The 25,858-nt window shown below is 38.5% G+C and overlaps 1 protein-coding gene across 1 annotated transcript in view; it reads right to left on the bottom strand.

The window, feature by feature from the left end:
- Positions 1–4,246: 4,246 nt before the first annotated feature.
- LOC134818983 (eukaryotic translation initiation factor 3 subunit A-like) overlaps positions 4,247–25,858 on the bottom strand; it is a 36,137-nt gene continuing 14,525 nt past the window's right edge. The window contains exons 2-13 of the mRNA XM_063828730.1: positions 16,098–16,197; positions 15,286–15,417; positions 14,533–14,708; positions 13,260–13,391; positions 12,845–12,928; positions 11,619–11,751; positions 8,014–8,111; positions 7,736–7,861; positions 6,410–6,595; positions 5,992–6,211; positions 5,113–5,317; positions 4,247–4,982 (exon numbers count right to left, since the gene is read on the bottom strand). Coding sequence (XP_063684800.1) covers positions 4,322–4,982; positions 5,113–5,317; positions 5,992–6,211; positions 6,410–6,595; positions 7,736–7,861; positions 8,014–8,111; positions 11,619–11,751; positions 12,845–12,928; positions 13,260–13,391; positions 14,533–14,708; positions 15,286–15,417; positions 16,098–16,197 — 2,253 coding nt within the window. The 3' untranslated portion in view covers positions 4,247–4,321. The remainder of the gene's footprint in view (positions 4,983–5,112; positions 5,318–5,991; positions 6,212–6,409; positions 6,596–7,735; positions 7,862–8,013; positions 8,112–11,618; positions 11,752–12,844; positions 12,929–13,259; positions 13,392–14,532; positions 14,709–15,285; positions 15,418–16,097; positions 16,198–25,858) is intronic.

Genomic DNA, 25,858 nt, shown 5'->3' with positions numbered 1-25,858 from the left:
TCAGCAACCACAGCCTGTACGGTGATCTTCCCAAAGTCAGCTCCAAGATAACCCAACGAAGGCTCAGACTTGCAGGTCATGCTCACCGACATCCGGAGCTGACACTGAACAAACTGATCCTCTGGAAGCCGAGTCATGGGCATACTAACAGGGGGCGACCTCATTTAACACTACTAGATAACCTAAAAGCAGATACTGGGCTGAAGTCAGTAGATGAGATAGCTAGACTGATGGAGGACAGAAAGCTGTGGAGAACTGTTGTCAATGGATCTCGGGAATACCACCCGCCTTAAGTCAAGTAAGTCATGTTTATAATTCTTAGCTTTGTATTGTTCTCATTGTTTCATATCTGCTATTGGGACCCTGGATAAAGATCTGGTTAGTAGGATTGGCAAGGCATCCTTACAGAGACAAAGATCAGAATCCTGAATCAACAGAGAATCTGTATTAACAGTATTGCCTTACGGAAGCGAGACTTGGCCAAACATCAAAAGCCATGTGCACCGAGTAGAGGTGTTACATCAGAGGTGTCTGAAGAGGATTCTACGGATTCTACGAAGACATGCTGATGCAATGAAACAGTTCTACAGCGGGCTGCTATCACAAATGTTGCAACCTTCATCTCTAACAACAGACTGCGGTGGTTTGGACACGTGACATGAATGCCTCAAGAACAGCTGTCCAATAAATTGCTGAAGTGGAAACCGGAACATTGAAATATATCCAAAGGTAGACCTCGAAAGTCTTGGCTCGATTGTGTTAAAGAATACATCAATCCCCAACATCGGAGACGTGATCATTTTAGCAAGAGACATTAGTCAGACTGAGACAACGTATACCAGATTGAGGAAACCGTTACAAGTACACGTGCTATCAACTCAGGTCTGCCTTTTCTGATTTGATGACCCTCCTACTACCCACCACCCTTGACCCTTTATAACCATCTGCACCAAAAGTCGTTAATTGGTACCCTGGTGAATGGATACTCAGGATCTCAACAACACACAAAAGATACTACCTGCCATAAATTAGAGTATAGCGAACTCTACCCACAGGTTAGTCAGGCGGTGGCTCACACTCTGATGACATCTCTTTTTGGAGATTTTCGGACTCGCAGACTACCTAGTTGAGTGTGTACCACAACCTAGCACCCTGCCTAAACTTTCAAAACTCCCGAACCTATGTTGCAAGCCTGCTCCTTGAAAAAAAAACTCATAATAATGGATAGTGATGATTATGGGTTTTGATCAAATAATATATGAATAACGATTAATTTACAAAATGACTAGTGACTACAGGTCACAATGACCCTGACTACTAGTAGTAGTACTGACGACTGAATATTGACTACGACTACTGGTTCAGGTTACTGTTACTGTTAGCACTTTGACTTAGCAGCTTTATTTTCAACAAACTAATCTGAAGACGCAGCGGCGGAAGTCACTGCGGCGGTGGACGGTACAGCGGAGGACGGTACGGCGGTAGTTTCCAAAAAGGTTGGACGGTGCGGCGGATCACATGACACCCACTTTACTTTGGACAGTACGGCGGTACTACTACTACTAGAAACTGTACCTATAAGATAGACCTAGCACTGCTAATATCGATTAGATATAAAAAGTTCTATTTTCCTCTTTGTTACTTCGAAATTAATTTTAATTAAAATTAAATTGGATAAAGTTTGACATATGCATTGTGATTACTAAGAGCAGTTCTTGTTCCACTTTCTGGTTCGTATCAGATCGCGTCCGGTCTGCACAACGGTGGTTAAGCGAGTGCACGATGAGCTTGTTTGTTGTTACGGTGAGATCTCATATCACTGCGCCGAGATGCAATGGGTAATAACAAGGGCATGAGAACACGTCACGAGGGATCGCATCCAGGAATCTGATCAACCGTAGCTCAGTGAAACGTAGATAATGATAGAGGCATCAAAGTTGAGGAGATTATCTCATTAGCACCACCGTCCACCATCTCCACTCTCCAGTACTGCAACACTACAACTTGAGTACAACAGCTACAACGATGTTCGATGAAGATACGGTGAAGGTGGTCAGAGGGAGAACTGCTAAGAGTCAGAACCTTCTACACCGTGGTTTCCGCTACTCCAAAGATGGAAAGCCGACTCTGGATGGACGAAAGGCTTGGAGGTGCGTGAAGAAGAACGACAGATGCAAGGGACGACTCTACACCCTCAACGGATCCCTGGTGTCAGTCACCCAGCCTCACAACCACAGTGCCGACATAGCTGACTGCGAAGTCCGAGAAACCCTCTCCCAAGTCCACGATCTGGCTGCGACTACGATTACTCAGAACCACAGAATCTACTGCTCCGTTACTGGCTCGCTGTCCCAGACTGCTCGCTTCCTCCTCCCCAGCGAACAAGCGGTGAAGAAGCAAGCTCAGAGAGCCCACCGGAAGGAGAACCCTGTCCCTAGAGCTCCGACGAACCTGGCAGACCTTGAACTGGAGGAGGACGACTGCATGTCTCTGGCTGGCGAACCTATGCTCCAGTTTGATAACAAAGACGACGAGCGACGAGTTATCATCTTTGGGACGGAGAAGAACCTGCGAGCCCTGGAGGACAGCAGCTCTTGGTACGTGGACGCGACCTTCTCCTCTTCTCCTCAGCTCTTCTACCAACTCCTCACCATTCACGCTGAGATGGTCAACTTCAACGAGGACGCTACCTGGGTCTTTCCTTGCATCTACATCCTTCTCACCCACAAGGATACCACCATCTACAAGGATATAAAACTTATAATGCGAATCTAGAACAAAACTTAGAAACAAGTTGAATGTGTAAGTTCTGTCTTAGGTACAGTTTCTAGTAGTAGTAGTACCGCCGTACTATCCAAAGTAAAGTGGGTGTCATGTGATCCGCCGTACCGTCCAACCTTTTTGGAAACTACCGCCGTACCGTCATCAGCTCCGCTGCACTGTACCGTCCTCCGCTGTACCGTCCACCGCCGCAGTGACTTCCGCCGCAGTGACCGGTTCCCAATCTGGCTGACTCGTTACAAACCGATAGTTGACTTGTCACGTTAATATGTGAGTAGACCCGACCATTACTGGGCGGCGCTCAGCCTGTCATAATAGCCTGGGGTCCCCCAGGTAGACCCGACCACTACCAGTACCAGAAGACACTGCAACTAAGCAACTTGCAGGTTGGCCTAATTTCACCTTTTAACAATTAAAATATTAATACATTTCGATCATGGCCTGGGTAGTGGACCGCTGCAAGTGTCTCCGGCCTTTCCCAAACAAAAGGAAATGATATCATTATCAAGGGTTTTTTTGCCCATAATTTTCCAGGGAAGCATTTTTACCCTACGTCATGGGGGTGATTCGTCCAAAAATACACCGATCAAGGTTACTGTCATACCCTCAGGGCCTTTTCACAAGAAGTTTCTTAAAATTTGGGCGAACGATTTAGTTGGAGCGGTGTCGAGGATCTCGGAAATGTAATCTCAATGCAGTCTGATTGGAGGCTGTCGAGATCAGCTTCACACGTTTCTTTGTCACAGTTTATGAATTTGTTTCCTGTTATACTTTTTAGTCAGAATAAATTTTCCGCCTATTAATGTTCTTCTTCGTACAGGATACTTCACGAAGGTTTTGATTGCAGAAACTTTGATTCACCTAGATATGTTCGTATCGTTTTCAAGCTTGTTATAACTCTTCATTTTTATCATAACATAAGCATTTTTTTACTTCAAGGTCACAATTTAAGCCAAGCGACAAATAAGCATTTATAGTTTTTGGTAAATCAAATTAGAATCTTAAAACATCGCAAATTCATAATAATTTCCAATTCCATACTGCAACACCAATCTTCGAAAAAAATCAAATAATTTACTTAAAGTGTTTTAACCGATAATTTAAATTTAAGTTATTATTTTGATTCAATACGAACAGTTAACAAACTACAGATTTATCACGGAAACCCGTCTAGACACATGAAACCCAAATATTCTCAAAGTTTTTGCTATTATGAGGCGATTGAAGATATTAAGCGAGTGAAGAGTGAAGAGTCATCCATATTTTAGAAACAGATCTCCTCGCCTAGTGATCATTAAGGAAAGTAAAACATGTTACAGAATACCGAATATAACTTCTTTTGTTTTGTACTATACACACTGTATTCTAGCTTAAGTATCAAATTTGATATTGAAGTCAGCGTCTCTTTGAAGATTTTCCAATGAACTAATCCTAATTTTTGAGATAAAGTAAAATTTAACTAAAAGTTGAATTCCTAACAAATAAAATAAATTTGGATTTCGAACTATACCCCCGCACACATATAACTTCAAATCTAAAATCAAATCCCTAAACTGAGATTACTGCCACTATTAACTTTATTTAAATTACTGTTACTCCCGGACCTGTTCAGGTCCCCACTGTCTGCCCTACCACCAGAGTTTCTGAAAGGTATTGTGGGCGGTGGCAAACTGCCGTCCCGGGACGGGGGTCTGGGAACTTCGCGTGGAGGCAGCATCGCACCCCTTGGAGGCAGTGCACTTCCATTGTCTCGCGGTGGCAAGAAATCACGAGGCGGTAAGTCCCTTGGGGTGAGGTCCCTTGGAGGCATATCCCTTGGAGGCATATCTCTTGGCGGCATATCCCTTGGCGGCATATCCCTTGGAGGCAAGTCCCTGAGAGGTAAATCCCTTGGCGGCATATCCCTTGGCGGCATATCCCTTGGAGGCAAGTCCCTGTGAGGTAAATCCCTTGGGGGCATGTCTCTCGGAGGTAAGTCCATGCCGCCGGGAGGAAAGTCCCGAGATGGCAAGTCTCTAGGTGGTCCATGATACATGGCTGGAGGGATGCGATCTTCTCGTCCCACGGAGGAAGGACGGGACCTGTCCAGGACTCGGGGGTCGAAGGGAGGGTGGGGGTAGTCCCTGTAGACCATATCTCGGGGGTCACGGTACATCTCGTCTGAGTACGGTCGGGGCACGTACCTCCCGTCATCGTACGATCTAGAGAGTTGATGGTTAGTTTTCACATACTGTTACTGTTTCCGATCGGTTTACGATAATCCATTTACAATTGTAAAGAGAAATTATCAATTTTAAATTTTAAAATTTATTTTAACAAAATTAACTATACCGCATGTCCGGAGGAAAGTGGTCTTTTATCTTATCCAAATCCATTTTCCTCTCCAATCTTCTATTTTCAAGGTCCTCCGCGGATGTTAAACTGCTTTCTGACGGAGAGTCAGGAGGCCCAGTTTTCCGGAGATGAGGAGGAAAGTCTATAAAGGGGGGACCAGGTACCGGACCTTCTTCCGGGATAACAGTGGTGCTGCCGTTTGCTGTAATGAAAACAGTTGTTAACGACGGGATAAAACGAGGATACTGTGTGTCTAATCTCCCACCGTGTGTACAATAACAGTGTTACCAAGGCGTCCTATATTAACATTGTCACATCTCCTCTGTGGATCCATAGTAACAGCCACTAAAACAGCTCAATGACCTGTCCCAGAGAGAGTCTCTCATAAAATACACCAAATAACCTGGGAGGGGGACGCCCAGGTGCCACTTATCTGCCACAACAGTAAGGAGTCTAGTCTTGAGTCCTGATAAACTAAAGGACCCTTCAACAATGGGACCCCCCATATTATTACTGGGATTATCAAGTATTATAGAGGTCTCTGTAGACGGGGTCAGCTGGTGGTGATGAAAAGTTGACGGCTATTACTCTAATATATAAGTGCGTCCTCCGGGACCCCACTACGCCAGTGTTTTGTCACTCTAATTTTACCGTTATAATCGCCTGATAGATCTTAGTTCAGACTATTACACGGCTCATGGTCCAAGTGATAAATTTTCAATAATCCTAAAAGTCTTCTGGCTGTGGACCTGGAGTATTTACCTGAACATATGGTCCATTTCTCAATGTAACCAGTCGTTAAGTTTCTCTGGTTTTTACTGAACAAGATCTCTGACGACAAATTATAATGTACACAAAATCATGGTGGAAACTCACATTTCTTGAGTTTTCTCACTAACTCCTGCGATTCTTTCAACTTAGTATCCTTGGATCTGAGCTGAGTGAAGGCGTCCTTTGCTTTACGTTCGTTTGTCTGTATTTGCAGAGTGAGATTTCTCTCAACCTCGGCGTGGGATTTCTTCAGTCGGGACAGTTCTTCTTTGTAGAATAAGATGTTCGCTTCACTGCTTTCCTCTTCCAACTGCTTACATTTTACCTGGTGAAGTTTGAGTTACAGTTCATGATCATTATTTTAAAGTAAAATTTCCTATCTACAATCCTGGGTGTCCTCTTTTCTTAAGAAGGAACGAGAGAAGTATTTTATATATACCAGATGTGAATAATCACGTGATCAAGGTCCGTTACTACTAACCTGCAACTCAGACAATCTGCAGTGCAGACCGTTACTACTAACCTGCAACTCAGACAATCTGCAGTGGAGACCGTCCTCCTTCTCTTTGAAGTAAGTCGACAGAGTATCATATTTAGTGGCATATTCCACTCTCTTCGCTATTTCCTCCTCTTTTTCGTTTTTCAGCTGTTCTAGTTCATCGTCCACTTCTTGAACTCGTTCTTCATACACGTCACAGTCTTCTTTTAACTGAAATACATACACGTCACAGTCTTCTTTTAACTGAATTACAAACACGTCACAGTCTTCTTTTAACTGAATTACATACACGTCACAGTCTTCTTTTAACTGAAATACAAACACGTCACAGTCTTCTTTTAACTGAATTACAAACACGTCACAGTCTTCTTTTAACTGAAATACATACACGTCACAGTCTTCTTTTAACTGAAATACATACACGTCACAGTCTTCTTTTAACTGAAATACAAACACGTCACAGTCTTCTTTTAACTGAAATACATACACGTCACAGTCTTCTTTTAACTGAAATACAAACACGTCACAGTCTTCTTTTAACTGAATTACATACACGTCACAGTCTTCTTTTAACTGAATTACAAACACGTCACAGTCTTCTTTTAACTGAAATACATACATGTCACAGTCTTCTTTTAACTGAAATACATACACGTCACAGTCTTCTTTTAACTGAATTACATACACGTCACAGTCTTCTTTTAACTGAAATACAAACACGTCACAGTCTTCTTTTAACTGAATTACAAACACGTCACAGTCTTCTTTTAACTGAAATACAAACATTTTAACTCGTTCTTCATACACGTCACAGTCTTCTTTTAACTGAAATACATACACGTCACAGTCTTCTTTTAACTGAAATACATACACGTCACAGTCTTCTTTTAACTGAATTACATACACGTCACAGTCTTCTTTTAACTGAAATACATACACGTCACAGTCTTCTTTTAACTGAAATACATACATACACGTCACAGTCTTCTTTTAACTGAATTACAAACATGTTAACTGAATTCAGATATTTTGTCAGAACATTCAATAAAGAACTCAAATTAATTGGGAAGCAGTGATCCAGCACAGTGTCTGGCAGATTAATCTACTAAACCCAATGTCTGCTCACTAATCACTAGCAGTTTTAAAAATAATCCGGTCAAAGGCCCCCAGCCAGTAAATACCAGCCGCGACTTATAAGGAGTAATCCAGAGAAATAAACGCAATCGCAATAACCATGGTAACCATCAACTTTCATAGTTCATACCAATGAAATTGTAGTATTAAAATATTAAATTTTGTACCATTTAAATTAAGCACCACTGTTGAAGGAGCACCACTTTATTAATTTACCTTTTCGAATTCCTCAGCCAAGTCCCTGTTCGTCTCCAGAAGCCGCTCGTTTTCACTCTTTACAGTGCTCACATCTATCATGTCCTTGAAGTGAGAGGCGAAGTCTAGCTCCTCATCTTCTTCTGTCTAAAATAGAGGAGTAATTAATAATTAGTGAGTAATTAAAATAGAGGAGTTATTAATTTGGAGAGAATGTGAATCTGGTAGTTTCTGTTAAAACCCGTATTCCTCAAATATTTCTTATTTCCTTGTAAGTACGTATATAATGCGGTAGTTACCTGTGCACGAAGATCAACCAGGCACTCTCTGATAACATCAACATCACGTGACTTGGTTACCAGTTCTTCTTCCAGATCTGCTATCCCACTATTCGCTTCTGTGGAAAGTAACGGTAAAACTGTTTGTTATTGCAGTATTAGCTAACTGCCCTCTCTAGGCACATATTATATTATGACTTATAAAATAGTGAGTAATACAGATTCAGTATTAGCTAACTGCCCTCTCTAGGCACATATTATATTATGCACATATAGTATGACTTATAAAATAGTGAGTAATACAGATTCAGTATTAGCTAACTGCCCTCTCTAGGCACATATTACATTATGCACATATATTATGACTTATAAAATAGTGAGTAATACAGATTCAGTATTAGCTAACTGCCCTCTCTAGGCACATATTATATTATGCACATATATTATGACTTATAAAATAGTGAGTAGTACAGATTCAGTATTAGCTAACTGCCCTCTCTAGGCACATATTATATTATGCACATATATTATGACTTATAAAATAGTGAGTAGTACAGATTCAGTATTAGCTAACTGCCCTCTCTAGGCACATATTATATTATGCACATATATTATGACTTATAAAATAGTGAGTAGTACAGATTCAGTATTAGCTAACTGCCCTCTCTAGGCACATATTATATTATGCACATATATTATGACTTATAAAATAGTGAGTAATACAGATTCAGTATTAGCTAACTGCCCTCTCTAGGCACATATTATATTATGCACATATATTATGACTTATAAAATAGTGAGTAATACAGATTCAGTATTAGCTAGCTGCCCTCTCTAGGCACATATTACATTATGCACATATAGTATGACTTATAAAATAGTGAGTAATACAGATTCAGTATTAGCTAACTGCCCTCTCTAGGCACATATTATATTATGCACATATATTATGACTTATAAAATAGTGAGTAGTACAGATTCAGTATTAGCTAACTGCCCTCTCTAGGCACATATTATATTATGCACATAAATTTTGACTTATAAAATAGTGAGTAATACAGATTCAGTATTAGCTAACTGCCCTCTCTAGGCACATATTACATTATGCACATATATTATGACTTATAAAATAGTGAGTAATACAGATTCAGTTTATCAGCCCTGCTCAGTTAACTAAGTGAGACATTTTGAACACGTCCTTTACCAATCCATTAGACATTATTGATTAGATTGTTTTTAGGTTTAACCCAGTGGTTGGCTATAACACGTGCTAGTCCAGAGGCTCCCTGGCCTGGCAAGGGAGGAGTTAGTGTAGTTTTATCTATTTTAATATCTATCGTGTAATGAGAATATTTAAAAACATCACAGCAGAAAAATCATGACATTATATCGAAAATCTGACTTCATCTCTTGTTTCATTACCACAATATTTGTTATCTCTCTCTAAAATGATTCTTAAATTTCCCCCCTCCCCCACATCCACTCGATATTTGCTTATTTTTATTAGAGATGGGTTAGAAACGTGACATTGTGCAATTAAGCAAATTAACTTCGTTCCCGAGCACATTCTGGACGGGAGCACATTCTGGACGGGAGTTGCCTCACGTTCCAAAGTTTCCGGACTATTTCTTGATTTTACAATCAGATCAATCCGTCTTTGACTTTCAATCCATCGCCCGCTGCATTCAAAGCAATCATAATTATAAAGAGAAGAATCTAATATGATGAGCGATTTTTAAGGGGACTCAAAAGACATGCTCGTGGATCTCGACAAGCCCACGATAAAATGTTGAGCGTTAAATTGGAACAACCTGAAACATTTCTTTCCGCGTCACCATTGTTTCCTTTTTTCAAACAGCTACCCTTACCCAAACGCAAAATGAAACCGAGAATTAAATCGGTCACTCGCGTTTTTTATGCGCCTAAATATATAAATATAAATGTATAAATATCTTATATAAATATAAATATGGCAATTTTGGGGGTATTTAACAGAATTTCGTATGACAGCGCTGCATGCTGGCGCGTATTTCGTACAAATTTCTTAGAAACCTCAATACGGCTATTTTTATTCCTGTCATCTTTAATCCTGTAGTACGACTTTTGAGGAGTCTAACTGAAAAAATAAAAGTAAAGGGGGTAAACGTTCGTGCTGTGATGATCTTGGTTATTCCCATGATATCGAGAGACCCAATAGAAGCTTATTCAGTGCTGAGATGAATATGAACTTTGTTTTTTGATGATATTACCATTTCTTTTCTATCTGATGGACTTTTTATCGTCGCTTATGTTTTCAGGCTCAATATCTAGGTTATCAATATCATCGATATCATTCTGGCACATCTACAACTGGAGTCTCTTATCTTTTTTTTAAAGATCTTAGTTTCGCGATGTGGGCAGTGTTAGTTAGTATTCAAATATTTATGGTCCAACCCAAGAATAGTTCATGATTAATGCAGACTCCATAATAACATGACCCGTGATAATTATGTATAATTATGCAGGATGAGTAATCAAATTAGAAAGATTAGCTCCCTTTCATTCCGGCGTCTGTACTGAACCATTTCTTTTGAGTATTGTAATAATATTTGTAATTTATAGCAGGAGTTCATGTGTATTGTATAGCTGTTATCAGTTTGAGGAAATTACCGACAAGTTCTCTTGTTTTAATAACGGAGCCCCAATTTTCTCTTGGTTTAATAGTTTATACAGAGTAAAGCATCGTAGCCAATGAAAAGTGAGTATTCATGATTGAACAACCAAAATTGCATTAGCAATCCTGTCCAAATAAATGGAGTTTCGGCGCATGAAATCATAACTTATTAATATTATATACCTTAGTTCGTTTAATTATGGCGAGTTAAATGTGGCCATATTTTAACCCGTCATTATTTTAACCACTATAATAAACCCGCCGAGTCAACTTTTGGAGTTCTGACAGGGTATATATAGCATAATAATTTTATCGTTCCTTTTTTTACATTGAAACAAGCGTCACAAACTCACTTTCTAGGTAGTCCGACCATAGCGAGGTGATTTTATTCAAATACTTTGGTTGTAATGGACGAACAAGTACTGTTAAACTGATCGATATCATGCTATGATACTATTCAAACTTACTACCTAGTACCTATTCATATCAACAGAGATATTATACTACAATACTTTTAATTTTAGATGATATTTACTTTGAAACTGCAAGCAAAAACAGAGTCTGGAAGGAAAATTGGGTACAATTTTGCAATATGGCAGTGGATTTTCAAATTTTTTTCTGAAAATAATTTTGCAGGTAAATTAGTGGTGGGTTAAATTTGGTGGGCTTTCGGAAAATCCGCCATATTTTTACCCGCCATTATTTTTACCCGCCATTATTTTACCCGCCACAAGCCCACAATACTACCCGCCATAAATACACGAACTATTAAGGTAACTCATTTCAATTTGTAATACAGTCTAACCTCTATAAACCGGCCCTCAAATGCGATATAAGCTATGATAAATCAAATTTACTGCAAAACATTAATTAACTACAGTTATGAGAGGAAGGAAGGTATATCGAGGAACATGGTATGTCGCTATACAGAGGTTTAACTGTACCTCACTACACAGAACTACACAAAACTAACCTCCGAGTTCGAGTGAGAGTATCTGAACCCGAACAGTCCAGGCCTCCGTGTCACTCTGGGCTTGCTCGAGCAGGTCCTGGGTCGTCTCCAGCTTCTCCACTGTGCTCTCCAGCTCCGTGGTGAGCTTCTCAACCTGATTAATGTGTGTTACCATGGTAACTAGCAGTGTTACTTAGATGGTAACTAGCAGTGTTACCATGGTAACTAGCAGTGTTACTATGGTAACTAGCAGTGTTACCATGGTAATTAGCAGTGTTACCATGGTAACTAGCAGTGTTACCATGGTAACTAGCAGTGTTAATATGGCAACTAGATGGTAGTTAGAACATGGCTTCCTGGAGTTCGTCATATAGTACAATAATAAATTGAAGTTAAATAACACCACTATTAAAAGCTATCTCAAGGCATATAACTGATACCATACAAATGGATTCGTGCCAACTTCATATAGTTTTTCCTCCGGAATTTTAAGAATCAAAGTGTATAGTTTTTTTACGCACCCTGTACCTGCTCCTTTTCGTTATTATGACAACCATTTGGCCGCCCACTCACAACTCAGTCTAACGGAGAGAGCTGTACTTTTGATTTTCGGGTGATTATATTTTTAAGCGGTCAGAATAATTATTGCTATGATTTGTCTCAAAATCATATTCGATGGCGTCAACTTTAACTACCAAAATTTTGACAAGCATATGGCGAGCATTTGACAAGTAGTTGGTGGAATTCTCAACCGAAACACGTTGACTATGCTTTGTTGTTGACGGCTTTAAGAGGTTATTTCATTGAACAGCTTCTCATAGCACTATATTTCTATATTTCCGCCGCAAATGCAACGGAATTATTAGAGTTATTGTCACTAAAGCTCGCAAGCTTTCCGTTACCATGGTTACTATGCAACCATAGTAACAAGGCCTGCTTTCCGAGACAGTGCTACAGTGGGGACACTGGTAATACTTTTACTAGACAGTGCTACAGTGGTAATAGTTTTACTAGATAGTGCTACAGTGGGGACATAGTTTTACTGGATAGTGCATAGTAACCATGGTAACATTTGAGCCGAGGATTAGGATAAAGTAAGATACTGATATTTCTGGTAGCCAGTTTATGATTAAATTACCTAGTCAAACTACTTATCCTCCTAAACTCAGCAACTCAGCAACTCAGCAACTCAGCAAGGGACATGTCAATTTACGGTAGAATACAGTCACGTGACACTATAAGCCTACCTGCAACATGACAGACTCAAGCTCTTCACGTGTTGTGTTCCGGTCCTCGATAGTAAGCTCAAGCTGAGATTGTAGCTCCGCAATCTGACAGGGTGTTTACTGTTTACTGGTTAGCTTGGCAGTATCAGTCGGGTTGTGGTATTATGTCTGGTTTTAAATATAAATATGACATCGTCCACCAAATATCCTGGATAGAATTGAATCTGCCGATTTACGATAGTTCTAGTATTTACAGTTGCTGCAAGTAAACTAGCTGCCATGTCCAATCTGTCGTGATCCGATAATTTAAATAAACCGTACTACCGTAGACAGCCAACCTAATCAAATTATAAATATGCTAAAATATTATCCTAAATTCCCAGTTACAGGCAAATACCGCTATTTAAAGAGACAGTTTGAGAGATTTATAGCTTACTTGGTCGGAGGTAGAACTAGCTGTGAACTCCTGAGTCTTGATGATATCTTGAGAGGTTTCATGTTTTACCTCTAGGTCTCTTATCTGCTTTTTCAGGGTCTTTTCTAACTCTTCGAAACCAGCGTTGTATCTCTGTTGGGTTAATAAACTTGTAATGTTTAGAAGATAACAAGTTCGACTACCATTATAAGTTAACTTGTAATGTTTAGAAGACAATACGCTAAACTGGCTTCAAGCATCATATGACGGCGTTCATGCTTTCCTTGCAGGATAAACCGCCAATCCGGGGCTTCACATCACCGAACTCCAATTCTATACTGGACTTGCGTAACGATCGAGAGGCATCTGCTATCTGGGGTGGACAGCAACAGCCTGTCGAGTTTCGAAGAAGCAGATCAAAGGTAGTGCATAGTAACCATGGTAACAAAGGTAGTGCATAGTAACCATGGTAACAAAGGTAGTGCATAGTAACCATGGTAACAAAGGTAGTGCATAGTAACCATGGTAACAAAGGTATGAAACCTACCATTGATAGAGTGGCAGTGGAACAAGGATAACTTCTACTGCAGTTGGTCCTGTCTAGACAAAGTAACTATGGTTACTATAAATGGTTACTAAAGTAACATGAACCAAAGAGTCACTCTGACGTCAGTGAGGGACATTGGGACGAATAACGGAAGAATAATAGGTGTTTTTTGTAGTAACGGTCCGCCTGGCACAATATTATTGCAGTTTTTTAATATTCAGGTCAAACCATTTATTTTCTATTTTTCTGCGTATTTTAGAGTAACCTTGCTTTAGCAAGTCGTGATTCTGACAGTGATATTGCATGTTTAAAAACACGCCCACTCTTGAGAGCGTTGTTTCTCAGAAACTCAACAAAGTCACTCTAGCCAAGTACAAACATTAACCTCATATTTCTACTTATTATAGGTGCACGTTGTCGTAGTCACGTGACCCCGATAAACCTATCAGCGAGCAGCTTTGATCAATAAAATTTCAGAATCGGCGCATAAAAACTTGCAGCACCACCCCTCAATACCCCATCATTTGGATTAGGGCAAGGGTATAAACTATAAAACCCACTGGGGTTCACTTTTTTACCGTATTTTAAACTACACTTTTGCCCCCCTCCCCAATTAGAGTGTCACTACGATTAGGGTAAGTACAAAACAGTTTGTAACAGTAAATAGGGTTCCCAATTATATATGGTTACTAAAGTTACTATGGTTACTACATATATATGGTTACTATGGTTACTAAAGTTACGCACAGTTTGTTTGTCCAGCTCACTCTTTAGGTCTCTAACGTCTCGCTCCAAAGTTATTGTTTTCTCCAGAGATCCTGTTAGTTTGTTTTGGGTGGATTTCAGTTCCTCTTTGTAGGATTTGTTCTCTGATTTTATATCTTGTATCTCGGATGCCAGTTCCACTAGCTTACTCGTCACATCTGCAATCAAAATTATCGTTAAGTTATTAATAATGAGTAATATTTATATAAATGCATGATTTTTAAGTTTCCGATAAAGTCTGTTATAAATAAGACTGACACTTTTTCAATACTTTCAACACTACTTTTTTAATACTTTCAACACTACTATATAACAAATAATTTGAGATCATGAATACGATGTAGTTACATTGAAACGTCGAGTAATCTCCTTTCCCTAATAAGAGCATTTTTACTTGTCGCAACAACCGGGATAAAGATAATTTTACCCAGAATACACTTTTTCAAAGTAAAATACTTTTTTTAAATATTGTAATAAATGCATGTGCAGCTGTAGAGTGTAGAACTTATGAGAATTGGGCTGAGCATTACTTTCAAAGATATCACCATGATTTAACTATTTAATCATGCTGATTCCATGCTTTCCAATTTAATGCAATTTATGTCACATGATTATTGCAAATTCTGAACGTGTGAAATGCTTCCATTTAAACGCACTTAGAGATCAAAGTGATCTAATAATCTTGAGATTATTAGTATAGATTCGAATAAAGGTGTAATTTATGGGATTTTTTACCGTCAATATTTCCCGCAAGCTGCTTCTGATTCTTGGTATGCTCCTTCAAACTCTCCATAACCTTTGGATCAGACTTAGCAACGATCTCACGAGGTCCAGCACCACCTTTCAAAGTGGTATCAGAATTGGGGCCTGAAAGGAATGTTAATAACCGCTCATATCGACATAAATATTGATAATATAAATATAAGATATATATAAATTTAAGATGCTGATGCTAACTAAATATCTAATGAAAAACAAAAACGGAACGACCAAACATTGGGCAATTTTTAAGAAATATTATTGAACAAGGCAAGGCCTGACCGGGCTGATCCAATTCAAACTTGGGATGCTTGATTGTTTGGAGAGATTCTAAATGATCAACCGAGAAAGTTGATTTAGAGAACTTTAAAGAAACATACTAAACTTACTACTAAACTTACTACTAAACTTACTCCTAAACTTACTAAACTTACTATTAAACTTATTACTAAACTTACTCCTAAACTTACTAAACTTACTATTAAACTTACTACTAAACTTACTCCTAAACTTACTAAACTTACTCCTAAACTTACTCCTAAACTTACTACTAAACTTACTAAACTTACTATTAAACTTACTATTAAACTTACTACTAAACTTACTACTAAACTTACTCCTAAACTTACTAAACTTACTATTAAACTTACTACTAAACTTACTCCTAAACTTACTAAACTTACTAAACTTACTATTAAACTTACTACTAAACTTACTACTAAACTTACTATTAAACTTACTACTAAACTTACTACTAAACTTACTCCTAAACTTACTCCTAAACTTACTCATGAAGAAGACCACGGCTACAAGGCCAGCCACGAATATCGTGGCAAGAACGATGAGAATGGCTGCTTCGCTTCCTTCACTTTCACATAAGCTTGATATCTGGGGGAATAGAATGTAAAAACTTCTGTTCTCTGTCGAACACAAAGTATCTAGTACGTGTTTAATTCTCATATAGAATTTCAGATTTCGTGATTTCATGCCCAGTTGGCTGGATATAAGCATTTTTAATATATCAGAACTTGCAAATAAGCATAAATGAGGGCATTGGGGGATTAGCTGAGAGAACAATCAAGACATAACATCAAGACATAACATCAAGACATAACAACATGTAATCTAGAGAATGTAACAAACCTAAACTGTTAACTGAACAGGTGATCCAATATAATTGCTGACGTGTCTACAACTAGTTTTATCACAATCAACGGGGCCACAACAGATAATAAACTGCACAAATCCCCTGCATACCGCGGAAAATGCGCTAACTAAACAAAAATTTAAGGCACATATCACTTTACACTCCATTCAATTGTCGATGAAGCAATCATTCTCCTTGGTTGCCCTAATTATATTAATCCGAAGCGCGCGCAATACGAATTCTGCAATGGTTTGCTTTTATTACGGAAATTGGCAAAAATTGCCAAAGCCAATAGTTGTCTGCAAGACTGCGCAGCGGAGGTCTATACATAATACAATTATACAACTACATATCTGATCAATTACTATACCCAGGAATGTCTACTTAAGTTGCAACAAGAGACTAAACCAACACCATGAACACCAGGCGACTGACATAATCATTATTACAAGATCTGCTCTTGAAAGGGAGGCGATGCACTATTGCTTACAAAACACATCAATAATAAGGACACGTAGCGGTACTGAAGAGTAAATACGAATCATGTACATTTCTAATTAAGTGCTCGCTGTAATAGCTCAAACAGAAATTCTGCCAAACCCTAACTATAAAGTAGTTATTTCACAGAATTCAACAATAATTTCAAAATTGGAATACTTAATCGCTCAAGCAAACGAACTTCACAATTCCAAGTAAATGTGAAAGGCCTGGTAAATGTAAAAGGCCTGGTAAATGTAAAAGGCCTGGTAAATGTAAAAGGCCTGGTAAATGTAAAAGGCCTGGTAAATGAAAAAGGCCTGGTAAATGTAAAAGGCCTGGTAAATGTAAAAGGCCTGGTAAATGTAAAAGGCCTGTTTAGTTAAACTAAAACGTATGATGATTAGAGTACACTTGTACTTGTTTCATTGAAGTGCATGTTGATTGCTTCAGCGTAACTCACGCGTAGTGTATAACGTAACACGTAGTGTCATAACACGTGACGTGTTACACGTGTTACACGTCACGTGTTGTGTTGACTCACTACTTGTAACGTCACGTGATTTGTGAAGTGAGAGGTCATGTTTTTAAGAGTCGAGATTTGCAAAGTTTCAACTAGATTATCAGTTATTACTATAAACGGTTATTGATAGAAAGGTATAATCGAGTTAAGAGTTGTTAAGGATCAGATTTTAAGACGGAAAACTGTACAGATGAGGCATTTCAAAGAAAAACTTCTAACAAAACCAACTACGAGATATTGTTACGCAAATTAAACAATCAACATGCACAAAAATAATAGTTGTATTTGCTTCTCTTCGCGCGTCACATTGTAACAGTTTTAAAGACAATGACGGATGTAGTGACGCATGTACTATGCACTGATACTTGGAAACAATAACAATAAATAGAACCTGTACACTGTTATACACGTGTGTAATTTTCTATTTTAACCGCACCTTTATTACGTGAGTTTCAGTTCACAGTTTGGAGCATATCTTTCTTTTGTTGAAACATTTTGTTGTTAAATATTTTAAATGTTTTATATCTTTGGGCTTCACAATGATAACTGCAACTGAGTTTAAATTTCGTTTTAGTCCTTCTTGAAAATGGATCATATTTTCATTAGATCCTAGGATTTAAGCTTTTATTCTTTACAAAGAAGACGATTAAGTGCCTCCTCCCAAATCGATTGCATCATATTTTGTCGACGTTTCGGCTACATGCCTTTATATTGGACGAACGGCCATGTTGGTGAAATTAAATATATTTAAATAAATATATTTAAGCAGCTTTTATTTATTTCTTAAACTATTCCATGGTTGCATGCAGCTTCATAACGTTAAAATGACCAGATTGGAGAGTTAATATTTGCCATATTTATTTCTTTGACAGCATTTCAATTTTAATGGACCCTCGCAGCGTGGCAGATGTCAGCCATATCGTGATATTTATTGATAAAATGATATATTTTATGCATATGCTATAATATGTTTAATTTTATTAGTTATGTCATTATTAGTTATTAAGTAATATGTTATTTCAAACTTGGAATACTTTAGTACGTTGTCATGAATCACTCAGCGGTAAAATTTGAACGGAATCCGGCTTTTTATTTCCGAATTGTTGATCAATTTTTGTTAAAATATGGGCCTATTTTTAGATTTGGGGCCTGTATCAATCGGACAGTTCAGGAATTAGGATTTGGAGTGCAAGGTGCTTTATTTGATGAAAAAAGGTCAAATGAGATTTATAGAGTCCACACGTGCGGTAATATTGCACGTGCAATTTTATTATGTTGCACGTGTACTGTTCAGCTTGTCTGTACTTGTAAATTCGCTTAGTTATTCAGTTTTATTCAGTCCTCGTTATTATTAAGAGTTCCAACATTTTTTCAACCAATGTTCAGCAGGATGAAGTATTACATTGTCTTAGTAGGTTACCATGGTAACAATATGTTGTAACCATGGTTACAATATATTGTAACCATGGTTACAACATATTGTTACCATGGTTACAACATATTGTTACCATGGTTACAACATATTGTTACCATGGTTACAACATATTGTTACCATGGTTACAACACAGTGTCTTAGTAGGTGGGGGTTGTATCTTTTCAAGGTTGTAACTTGTAGCTGTTATCTTGAAAACGCACGTTTTGCCAACTAAACATGTTTCCTAGTATGTAACTCTTATCCTAAAGATCACAACTTAATTGTAAATTCTACACAATCACTATGTACGTAGTATGACGTCTAAAGTGGTAAATAGAGGGGGCGGGGTCTGAAAGGGCTAACTTCATTTTTACGAAATTCTTATTTTGTAATACTTTCACCACCCCTGACCCATAACGCGTGACCCATAACGCGTGACCCATAACGCGTGACCCTTAACGCGTGACCTATAACGCGTGACCCATAACGCGTGACCCATGACGCGTGACCCATAACGCGTGACCCATAACGCGTGACCCATAACGCGTGACCCATAACGCGTGACCCATAACGCGTGGCCCATAACGCACGGGTGACATTATAATTTATTACGATACGAAGCATGTCATCAGCTCTAGATCTGAGATAGTTTCAATTAATCAAGATAAGTTTTATGGGGAGAGAGTATTATTTATTAGGATTATTAACTTTATCGGATATCTCTTGCTCATACCGCTAACGGGTTGTTAAGCAGATCGCGTAATGAAATTTGCATATTTATTTTCCCTATAACTTATATATTGTAGTATTTGTTGATAGTGGTTTGATATCATCCGTGTCTTGTAACCACGACCTGGGTCAGGATTATCAACAAATTGTGCTCTTCTTCTTAACTAGGCCCAGATTTCGCAACTTGTTTCACTCTATATCATTAGAACTATCCACCCACTCGTAGTCACTCCCATAATGAAGATGCTAAAAATAGCCCTTGATTGGTTGCGTCGACGGAAGTCAAGAATCTCTTTTTCGTATGACAACTTTAATATTTTGCTACTAACGACAAAGGCTATGTGACAAGACATTTATCTGCTTAAGTGCAATATCGGCAGAAATAAAATCTTTTACGTGAAATCAATAAACTTCCTGTGAGGTCCGGCCTGACACTCGTATATTCACGTAACCATGGTAACTCGTATATTCACAGAATTAGTTAACTCCCCTTATGAGATCAGGGCCAAATAAATCAACCTAACTTGACAACCATTTACAAGATATTGACGTGGTTATTAACGTGTCTACTCACGCGCTTGCTTGCTTCATACTGGGCACTACAAATACTACAAATACTACATATTTCTAATAAGTCGCGTATTTCAAGATTGGATCTTGTGATCTGTCGTGAAGGATACAGCTGTGGTAACCATGGTAACCATGGTAACGACAGCTGGTAGAGACATTTTAGTTATTCCTCAGAAGTGATAATTTACAAATTTACTGTTTATTATATCAGGGATTAAAACGAGACTTTATCCTAAGTTGTCTTACATCAACATGTAACCATGGCCATGGTAACAATATGTTGTAACCATGGTAACAATATGTTGTAACCATGGTAACAACATGTTGTAACCATGGTAACAATATGTTGTAACCATGGTAACAATATGTTGTAACCATGTAACAATGTGTTGTAACCATGGTTACAACTTTAACTCACACTCCTATACATATCTAGTAGTTGTATTAATGTTTAGACCACATTCTCCACACTGAGCCTACTCAGGGCTAACTGAGCCTACTCAGATCGAAGGGCCAGGCTACTTATTTTTACATTTACATTGTTTCAAACACTTTTACAGAAAGTAGTGCATTCCGGAGGTGAGCCACATTGCTCCAGTACATTGTTTCAAACACTTTTACAGAAAGTAGTGCATTCCGGAGGTGAGCCACATTGCTCCAGTACTAAACTTGCACCTGAGTAAAACATTCTACAAAATTTCATTTCCTTCCTCTTATTTCTGAGGTAACTTTGTTTTTCGTGCACAAGCTTACTAGCACTTTTGTATACGAATGTTGGTTTTTCTTTCACGAAATGTTACAAGAGTTGTTCCCAATCCTTAGCCGATCCTAGCAGTGAGAACTAACACATTGTTACCATGGTTACATCACATTGTTACCGTGGTTACAACATATTGTTACCATGGTTACAACACATTATTACCATAGTTACAACACATTGTTACCATGGTTACAACACATTGTTACCGTGGTTACAACATATTGTTACCATGGTTACATCACATTGTTACCGTGGTTACAACATATTGTTACCATGGTTACAACACATTGTTACCATGGTTACAACACATTGTTACCATGGTTACAACACATTGTTACCATGGTTACAACACATTGTTACCATGGTTACAACACAATGTAGCCCCCCCCCCCCCCCACTACTCTCTGATTTGTCTACCCTGATATCTGGTTATTCCTTAAGCCGAGACACACCATATCATACTGTTCACTTATACGTATTAAATATAAATGTTAACGTTATTAGAACTACAAATATTGGACAATAGTCTCATAGTAACATTTAATTTAAGAGGGGGAGCAATTTGTTGCTTGTGATTGTTCCATTAAAGGCACTAAAGTATGACTATTCGATACAATATTTAAACCCCGTACTACTACTACTTATTACTACTACTTGCCGTTTAAATGTGTCTCGTAAGGTAATATAAACTTTTGTTTTACTAAAATGTTGTTTTATTAAAGTGGGCCACCGATTATACAGTCGTGATACTGAATATTTAAAGACTGTAACGTAAATAATATATAACAAATTCATTTAATTTATGAAACCTACTCTACACAGGTATTATTATATTATATTTTTATTATTATATTATATTTATATAATACACGCACTCTATCAATATTTTGTTGGTGATTTTACAATTGTGCGCGTTCTTAAATGGGGTAGTGTTAGTGAGGTGGTGTTGGTGAGGCTGGGGTAGTGTTAGTGAGGTGGTGTTAGTGAGTCTGGGGTAGTGTTAGTGAGGTGGTGTTAGTGAGTCTGGGGTAGTGTTAGTGAGGTGGTGCTAGTGAGGCTGGGGTGGTGTTAGTGAGGTGGTGTTAGTGAGTCTGGGGTAGTGTTAGTGAGGTGGTGTTAGTGAGTCTGGGGTAGTGTTAGTGAGGTGGTGTTAGTGAGTCTGGGGTAGTGTTAGCGAGGTGGTGTTAGTGAGTCTGAGGTAGTGTTAGCGAGGTGGTGTTAGTGAGTCTGGGGTAGTGTTAGTGAGGTGGTGTTAGTGAGTCTGGGGTAGTGTTAGTGAGGTGGTGTTAGTGAGTCTGGGGTAGTGTTAGTGAGGTGGTGTTAGTGAGTCTGGGGTAGTGTTAGTGAGGTGGTGCTAGTGAGGCTGGGGTGGTGTTAGTGAGGTGGTGTTAGTGAGTCTGGGGTAGTGTTAGTGAGGTGGTGTTAGTGAGTCTGGGGTAGTGTTAGTGAGGTGGTGTTAGTGAGTCTGGGGTAGTGTTAGTGAGGTGGTGTTAGTGAGTCTGGGGTAAAACTGTTACCTGGTATATCTCCAGAACTTGTACCACTTTACCATGCACTCGCTATTTATAAAATATTATGGTCTTTTAAGGACACTTTTTACCCTGCGTGTCTTTCCTTTTATATGTTCTATTAGTGAAATTTTCGAATCAAATCAAATAAATTAATCAGCACAAGTTTTAATGACCCGATGGTTCAGAACAGAGAAATAGTTCCCATTAATAATAACTACTGAGTACAGACAATACCTTGATTGTATTGGTTTTTAAAGATTTCCCGCGAATCGTCAAGCAGTAATTTAATTTTGGCCACAGTTGGTTGACGATTTAGTTCAGTCGAACTACAGTTCTAAAATCAGCTTTACTTTATCTTGGCTTATATTATTGTCATTTTGGATATTTAAGCTATTCAATGGTGATTATTATATAATGTGTAATATAATATATAAATTTCATCTTTGAATGAACTACTTAGCAGTAACTGAAAGACTTTTGTGATGATAAATAGGACTTTTACCGATAGTTGAAATTCGACATCTAGCGTCATCTAGCGTGAAATGACGCGAGATGATGCTAGATACTGCCAGTTAGCGACAATTAGCGACAATGCCGCCAATTGTCGTGCACCCTTTCAATGACGCTATCTGACGCTATCTGACGCTAGATGTCGAATTTCAACTATCGGTAAAGGTCCGATAAATCAGTTTTAATTTAGAGGTCGACCTAGGTTGAGCTTGTAGGGAGTATTGGGTGAAGTCTAGCATTATTATTTTTAAGCAAATCTGACTGCCAATCTTCCAATGTTAAACATGTTGAACATGATCAACATGATCAACATGTTGAACATGATGAACATGTTTAACATGAACGCACTTTATCTTCGTCGTTTTATCATTGGAATTTCGTCAACTCAGGCCAAAGAAGATCATCCCCATTTTCGATATCGACTTGTGGATTATTCCAAATAAATGGCGAAAACCTTATTTGTTTACTTAAGATAAATTAATTATAAACATGACATATGATGTGTCAGTTATAATAACTAATGCAATGGTAATAATGAATTGTCGGATCAAAGAATGAAAGGGTTGCACGAGGTGAGGTGACATTAGCTTTAATTAGAAATGTAGGAGCGATAAGTATAGCTTGTAACTGTACAGCTTGTTCTTGTAACCTTACAGCTTGCATTGTTCTTGTAACCTTACAGCTTGTTCTAGTAACTTTACAGCTTGTTCTTGTAACTTTACAGCTTGTTCTTGTAACCTTACAGCTTGTTCTTGTAACTTTACAGCTTGTTCTTGTAACTTTACAGCTTGTTCTTGTAACCTTACAGCTTGTTCTTGTAACCTTACAGCTTGTTCTTGTAACCTTACAGCTTGTTCTTGTAACTTTACAGCTTGTTCTTGTAACCTTACAGCTTGTTCTTGTAACCTTACAGCTTGTTCTTGTAACTTTACAGCTTGTTCTTGTAACCTTACAGCTTGTTCTTGTAACCTTACAGCTTGTTCTTGTAACCTTACAGCTTGTTCTTGTAACTTTATAGCTTGTTCTTGTAACCTTACAGCTTGTTCTTGTAACTTTACAGCTTGTTCTTGTAACCTTACAGCTTGTTCTTGTAACCTTACAGCTTGTTCTTGTAACCTTACAGCTTGTTCTTGTAACTTTACAGCTTGTTCTTGTAACCTTACAGCTTGTTCTTGTAACCTTACAGCTTGTTCTTGTAACCTTACAGCTTGTTCTTGTAACCTTACAGCTTGTTCTTGTAACTTTACAGCTTGTTCTTGTAACCTTACAGCTTGTTCTTGTAACCTTACAGCTTGTTCTTGTAACCTTACAGCTTGTTCTTGTAACCTTACAGCTTGTTCTTGTAACCTTACAGCTTGTTCTTGTAACTTTACAGCTTGTTCTTGTAACCTTACAGCTTGTTCTTGTAACCTTACAGCTTGTTCTTGTAACTTTACAGCTTGTTCTTGTAACTTTCTAGCTTGTTCTTGTAACCTTACAGCTTGTTCTTGTAACCTTACAGCTTGTTCTTGTAACTTTATAGCTTGTTCTTGTAACCTTACAGCTTGTTCTTGTAACCTTACAGCTTGTTCTTGTAACCTTACAGCTTGTTCTTGTAACCTTACAGCTTGTTCTTGTAACTTTACAGCTTGTTTTTGTAACTTTACAGCTTGTTCTTGTAACCTTACAGCTTGTTCTTGTAACCTTACAGCTTGTTCTTGTAACTTTACAGCTTGTTCTTGTAATTTTACAGCTTGTTCTTGTAACTTTATAGCTTGTTCTTGTAACCTTACAGCTTGTTCTTGTAACCTTACAGCTTGTTCTTGTAACCTTACAGCTTGTTCTTGTAACCTTACAGCTTGTTCTTGTAACTTTACAGCTTGTTCTTGTAACCTTACAGCTTGTTCTTGTAACTTTATAGCTTGTTCTTGTAACGGCCAGGTAGCGCAGTTGGTAGAACGCCTGTCTTACAATCGTTAGGTTGCGAGTTCGAAACCCACTGACTGCCTGGTCGTGGGGTGAGCGTCGTCGACGTTCAGCTAAGGATCATGAGTGGTCTATGCAGCCCCCCGGTCTACTCAGCCGAATACTCGAGAAATCGGGTGTGAGGGTTAAATGAGGAGCTGCACATTGCAGCAAAGTCTCGGACGAAGAAAGTATGGTAAGGTTTTTTTTTTAAGGGTGCCAAGGGTGCCAGCACCCTTGCCTCAAATTTTTTCATCGACAAATTAAAATTGTCTGAAACGAAAAAAAAACATATTTTCTTGGGGGGGGGGGGGGGGGGGGGGTAGTGATAGTGGGTCTGTTGTTATTAAGTGTGTGTCTACTCGCTTAATAGTTGGTCTTTGCTACTCTGAAATGGGTCTGTAGATTGACTTGTGGGTCTGTAAGATGAAATAGTGGGCCTGTTGATATTGATAGTGGGTCTGTTGTTATTAAGTGTGTGTCTACTCGCTTAATAGTGGGTCTTTGCTACTCTGAAATGGGTCTGTAGATTGACCTGTGGGTCTGTAAGATGAAATAGTGGGTCTGTTGATATTGATAGTGGGTCTGTTGTTATTAAGTGTGTGTCTACTCGCTTAATAGTTGGTCTTTGCTACTCTGAAATGGGTCTGTAGATTGACTTGTGGGTCTGTAAGGTTACAAAGTGGGTCTGTTGTTATTGGCAGTGGGTCTGTAAGGTCAAATAGTGGGCCTATTGTTATTAAGTGTGTGTCTACTCGCTTAATAGTGGGTCTTTGCTACTCTGAAATTGGTCTGTAAGATGAAATAGTGGGTCTGTTGATATTGATAGTGGGTATGTTGTTATCAACTGTGTGTCTACTCCCCCATGGTCGCCTGGTAACTGGGCTGTGTTTATGACTGCAGTCAGTCAAAGATTTGAACTGTGGATTAGTAAATATCTGTCATAACATCCAAGCAAACATTC

The sequence above is a fragment of the Bolinopsis microptera genome, chromosome 7, assembly GCF_026151205.1.
Source record: "Bolinopsis microptera isolate Bmic1 chromosome 7, MBARI_Bmic_1.0, whole genome shotgun sequence".
In the NCBI taxonomy this organism is placed as follows: Eukaryota; Metazoa; Ctenophora; class Tentaculata; order Lobata; family Bolinopsidae; genus Bolinopsis; species Bolinopsis microptera.
Note: the sequence above shows the minus strand (reverse complement) of the source record. Positions and strands in the feature narration are given on the sequence as shown.